The sequence below is a fragment of the Tachysurus vachellii genome, chromosome 13 (genome assembly GCF_030014155.1).
Source record: "Tachysurus vachellii isolate PV-2020 chromosome 13, HZAU_Pvac_v1, whole genome shotgun sequence".
NCBI classification, from domain to species: domain Eukaryota; kingdom Metazoa; phylum Chordata; class Actinopteri; order Siluriformes; family Bagridae; genus Tachysurus; species Tachysurus vachellii.
Genome location: NC_083472.1, coordinates 635,204 through 640,000, shown reverse-complemented (window position 1 = coordinate 640,000; position 4,797 = coordinate 635,204). Strand labels below are relative to the sequence as shown.

Below are 4,797 nucleotides of genomic sequence, written 5' to 3'. Positions count from 1 at the left end.
GAAGTGGAGAAAAGATCCACTTCCTGTTAGGACATTGTCACTGACACTGTGCTGTTGTGTAATCTGTAGACTGAAGGCCACAGAACAGATCAGATCCGTCTTATTACTCTGCATGTTTACAGTTTTAGTGACTCAGACCTCAAAATGTCCTGAATTGAATGCATGTGGTAGCTTAGTGGTTGAGGTGCTGGAGTTCGATTCCCACGTACACCAACTGCCACTGCTGGGCCCCTGAGCAAGGCCCTTAACCCTCAATAACTCAGTTGTATAAAATGAGATAAAATGTAAATCACTCTGGATAAAGGAGTCTGATGTAAATGTTCATTTCTAGTGTTTTACCTTTCTGATGTCAGTGAGGGGGTCACGGTGGCTTAGTGGTTAGCACGTTCTCCTCATACCTCCAGGGTTGGGGGTTCGATTCCCACCTCCGCCTTGTGTGTGTGGAGTTTGCATGTTCTCCCCGTGTCTCGGGGGTTTCCTCCTGGTACTCCGGTTTCCTCCCCCGGTCCAAAGACATGCATGGTAGGTTGATTGGCATCTCTGGAAAATTGTCCGTAGTGTGTGATTGTGTGAGTGAATGAGAGTGTGTGTGTGTGTGTGTGTGTGTGTGTGTGTGCCCTGTAATGGGTTGGCACTCCGTCCAGGGTGTATCCTGCCTTGATGCCCGATGACGCCTGAGATAGGCACAGGCTCCCCGTGACCCGAGGTAGTTCAGATAAGAGGTAGAAGATGAATGAATGAATGAATGTCAGTGAGGTTTTCTTCATCATCTCCACCAGAGGGCTCCAGTCTCATACACAATCTCCAGCACATACACATTAATACTGCAGCTGAAAGATCAGTTCACTGAACATGATTCTGCCTTTGGGCTAATTAATAATTATTCATTAAAATAAGCATCTTAAATTAAAGACGATTGGAAAGATGAAGGATTAATAAACATTAGTCAGGAACGGTAGAGAGATGAGTTTAATATGTCTGAGATTTTTAAGAAGACATTATTTAAAATTCACCAAACACTTATGGAGAATTAAGGAAACATTTTTATTAAACATGAAAGATAACGATACATTAATTAATTCTTTAAAATCGTCTTAATCTCATTATGTCTGTTACACAAACTGTAACATTTAATTGTCTGTATATTGAACATCTAAATCTCAAAAAATGCTCATACTGGTGTGTCTGTGTGTGCGTGTCTGTGTGTGCGTGTCTGTGTGTGCGTGTCTGTGTGTGCGTGTCTGTGTGTGCGTGTCTGTGTGTGCGTGTCTGTGTGTGCGTGTCTGTGTGTGCGTGTCTGTGTGTGTGTCTGTCTGTGTGTGTGTGTGTGTGTGTCTGTGTGTGTGTCTGTGTCTGTGTGTGTGTCTGTGTCTGTGTGTGTGTCTGTGTCTGTGTGTGTGTGTGTGTCTGTGTGTGTGTGTCTGTGTGTGTCTGTGTCTGTGTCTGTGTGTCTGTGTGTGTCTGTGTCTGTGTCTGTGTGTCTGTGTGTGCGTGTCTGTGTGTGCGTGTCTGTGTGTGCGTGTCTGTGTGTGCGTGTCTGTGTGTGCGTGTCTGTGTGTGTCTCTGTGTGTGTCTGTGTGTGTGTGTCTGTGTGTGTGTCTGTTTGTGTCTGTGTGTGCGTGTGTGATTGTGCGTGTGTGCGTGTGTGATTGTGCGTGTGTGATTGTGTTTGCATGTGTGTGCATGATTGCGTGTGTGCTTGCATGTGTGTGTGCATGATTGCGTGTGTGCATGTGTGTGCGTGCGTGTGTGTCTGTGTGTGCGTGTCTGTGTGCATGATTGCGTATGCGTGCGTGTGCGTGCGTGTGTGATTGTGTGTGTGTGCATGTGTGTGCGTGCGTGTGTGTATGTGTGTGTGCATGATTGCGTGTGTGCATGTGTACGTGCGTGCGTGTGTGCGTGCGTGTGTGATTGCATGTGTGTGTGCATGATTGCGTGTGTGATTGTGCGTGTGTGTGTTTCAGGAGGTGTTGGAGTCGTGTAACTCCCGGCTGTGTAAGTTGGAGCAGCAGGTGCAGTTGGTCCAGGTGGAGACCGAAGTTGTGTTTGGCCGTAAGCTGCTAGTTAAAATCATTAACGTGCTGCTTGCTGTCATTACTCTGCTGCTGGTGTGTGTTTCCACGGTGATGCGCTGCATCAAGGCCGGAGTCCAGAGCCGCACGCAGCTGCTGGTTACAGTGTTCAGTACCGTGCTGATCGCTCTGGTCTGGAGGAGCTACGAGAGTCTGAACACTAAAACAGAACTGCATCTGCATTCTCACACAAACACTGCACTCTGAAATAAACTGAACCTAAACCTGAACTAAAATAAACTGAACCTGAACCTAAACCTGAACTAAAATAAACTGAACCTGAACCTAAACCTGAACCCAAACTGAACCAAACTGAACTGAACCTGAACCCAGACCTTAAACTCTTGTGCCGACCTTTAAGAGTCACTCCTGTTTGTTGATTCTGAATCAGTGTGAAATTGATTCAGTTGGTTCATTTGTTATTTTATTCAATTTGTGAATTATTACACAAAATATCAGGAGGGTTACAGCAGTAAATACGATCAAAACTGTAGAAAATTCTATACAGCTTTAAAATGTTACACCTTTCTTTCTGTCTCAGTACTTTGGCTCAGTTTCTCATCAGGCAGCACGACTGAAACACGGCATGATCCGTTCACATCAACTTAGTCTGATCTCTTTCTCATCAGACAACCTCACTGCACTCCACACGAGTGTGTTCTCACCTGCCGACAGAACCACACACACACACACACACGTGCACACACACACACACTTTACACTGGTGTAAATGTGGATTCACAGAAGGGGAAAAACACACTGTACTGTAACTTTATCTGTTTGACCTGTGAAACTAGAAACCTGATGGAAAACAAAACAAGGAGGAATTTGTGATTCTTTGTGGATAAACTGGTTGTGCAGTTGTGTGTGTGTGTGTGTGTGTGTTTATAGGCATTAGGTATTTTGGGTATTAGTATTTTACATTTTATTGATGTTTTTTTATTTGATGTTTTTTTTTCATTGATAAAAGTTTAAAAACTGCTGAACAATTTTTGAACTTTTTTTCAAAGTTTGAATCATTTTATTAAATTATTAATTTAATTTAACTTTATTGTGTCGTGTAAATAAACTTCAGTTACCAATAAAATGTTTTATCAGTTAGCGTGGAGTGAGACGCTGACCTTCAGGTCTTATTCAGGTTTGTTTGATGCCGTTATCTTCCAGCTGCTCTTCAATCTAGTCACCCAGTTCCCTGATGTATGTACACACTGACTGTCCTGATGTCCTGAGTCACTGACAGCTCACCAGGTTTGGGGTGTAGTTTTATCACTGACCACATGGAGGCGCTGTGTGTGTAACAGGAGAGAAGTGCTGCACTAGAACAGAGGCACTTCTTGTGACTGATGTTTTGAGAAGAAAATCTCAAACAAACCTGTTTAGGATCTGAAAGAGTATTAAATAGATTCATATATTAAATAGGACTTTTTATTGGATTCTCACCAAATAATCAACAACAACAACAAAAAAAAGAGAAATAAAGGAACATCCACAAGAACAGTGTTCTTCAGCTGGGTCTCACGGCGGCACACTCGCTCCTGATCACTGGAATATCTGAGACACTTAAACATGCTTCTGACACTGTATAAGCTTAACGCCTTTGGGATTGAGAGACGTGTGTACGTTTTCTAGCAGTACTGAGTGCATGAAGATGTTCTGACCTCCAGACCTCTGGAACTGGAGCTTCATTCTAGAGCAAGATGATGAGAAGAACTTTTAAATAACTTTTTGGTACTGCAGAGATGATCTTAACTCTTGGTCACAGGATACATTAGTGTATGAAACACTCATATTACTGAAACATTCACATTACACTTGTATTTGTGCTGTTTTTGTGTGTGTAAGATGTTTATACAGAACCTACAGTTAGAGTCTTCGTCTAATGGTATGTTCAGTATGTTTAGTGCTCTCTCAGTAATCACACTGTGTGTGTGTGTGTGTGTGTGTGTGTGTGTGTGTACAAATGCAGCTCTGTAAAAGTTCTGGCCGAGTTTTTCTCCAGTCTGTCTGTGTTCTTATCCCTGATTTTGGACCTTTTCATATAATTTTTTGAATAACATTCTTATAGAAACATGATGTCCTGCCGGAATCCTGTTTTTTTTTCTCTTGCTCTGCTGCTGTGGGTGATGATGATGATGATGATGATGATTACATGGTCTGGTGTAATATGACCCGTGACATTACAGTCAGGACCCAGTACTGCTTTCAGAACAAACCATCATCATCATGTTCCTCTGGCTGTTCCTCATCTGAACCATCATCCTAAAGTTCATTCCACTGAGTGACTGGAATTGTAGCTCTTTTTTTCAGTCACTCAGTCTCTTTTGTGTGTCTGTGTGTCTGTGTGTGTGTGTGTGTGTGTGTGTGTGAAGATTTTGCTGTCACTCTCAGTAAGAAGACATGAAGTGAGACCTTTCCCCAGTGGATGATGAAGTGAGCAGTGTGTCAGCTCAGAGGAACAGGATTATTATCCCTTATCTCTGGAAATAACCCATAATGACAGCGTCTCATTATAATCTCTTCAAATTGCTAATATCGAGCGCTATTGTGCTGTACTAAAGCAGCGACCGATCAGGTGTAATTTGCACATATTAACAGCATTTACCTGTGTTATGTTCTCCTCTGGCTCTGAGGGAGTGAGCAGGATAATTAAACCTGAAGACTTACACAACAGGTGAGATCTTCAGGGGAAATTAGTCCTGCTCTTTATTTTCCCCGAGCTCAGAGA

The 4,797-nt window shown here is 42.8% G+C and overlaps 1 protein-coding gene across 3 annotated transcripts in view; it reads left to right on the top strand.

Annotated features, from left to right (window-relative positions):
* The window catches only part of LOC132856183 (transmembrane and coiled-coil domain protein 3-like), a 10,513-nt gene extending 6,780 nt beyond the window's left edge, over positions 1-3,733 (top strand). The window contains exons 4-5 of one of the 3 annotated variants that reach the window (XM_060885654.1): positions 1,965-2,330; positions 2,364-3,731. In XM_060885654.1, coding sequence (XP_060741637.1) covers positions 1,965-2,279 — 315 coding nt within the window. In that variant the 3' untranslated portion in view covers positions 2,280-2,330; positions 2,364-3,731. Of the gene's footprint in view, positions 1-1,964 lie in introns of all 3 variants that reach the window. The other 2 variants (XM_060885653.1, XM_060885655.1) reach the window with 2 other exon arrangements.
* The last annotated feature ends 1,064 nt before the right edge of the window (positions 3,734-4,797 follow it).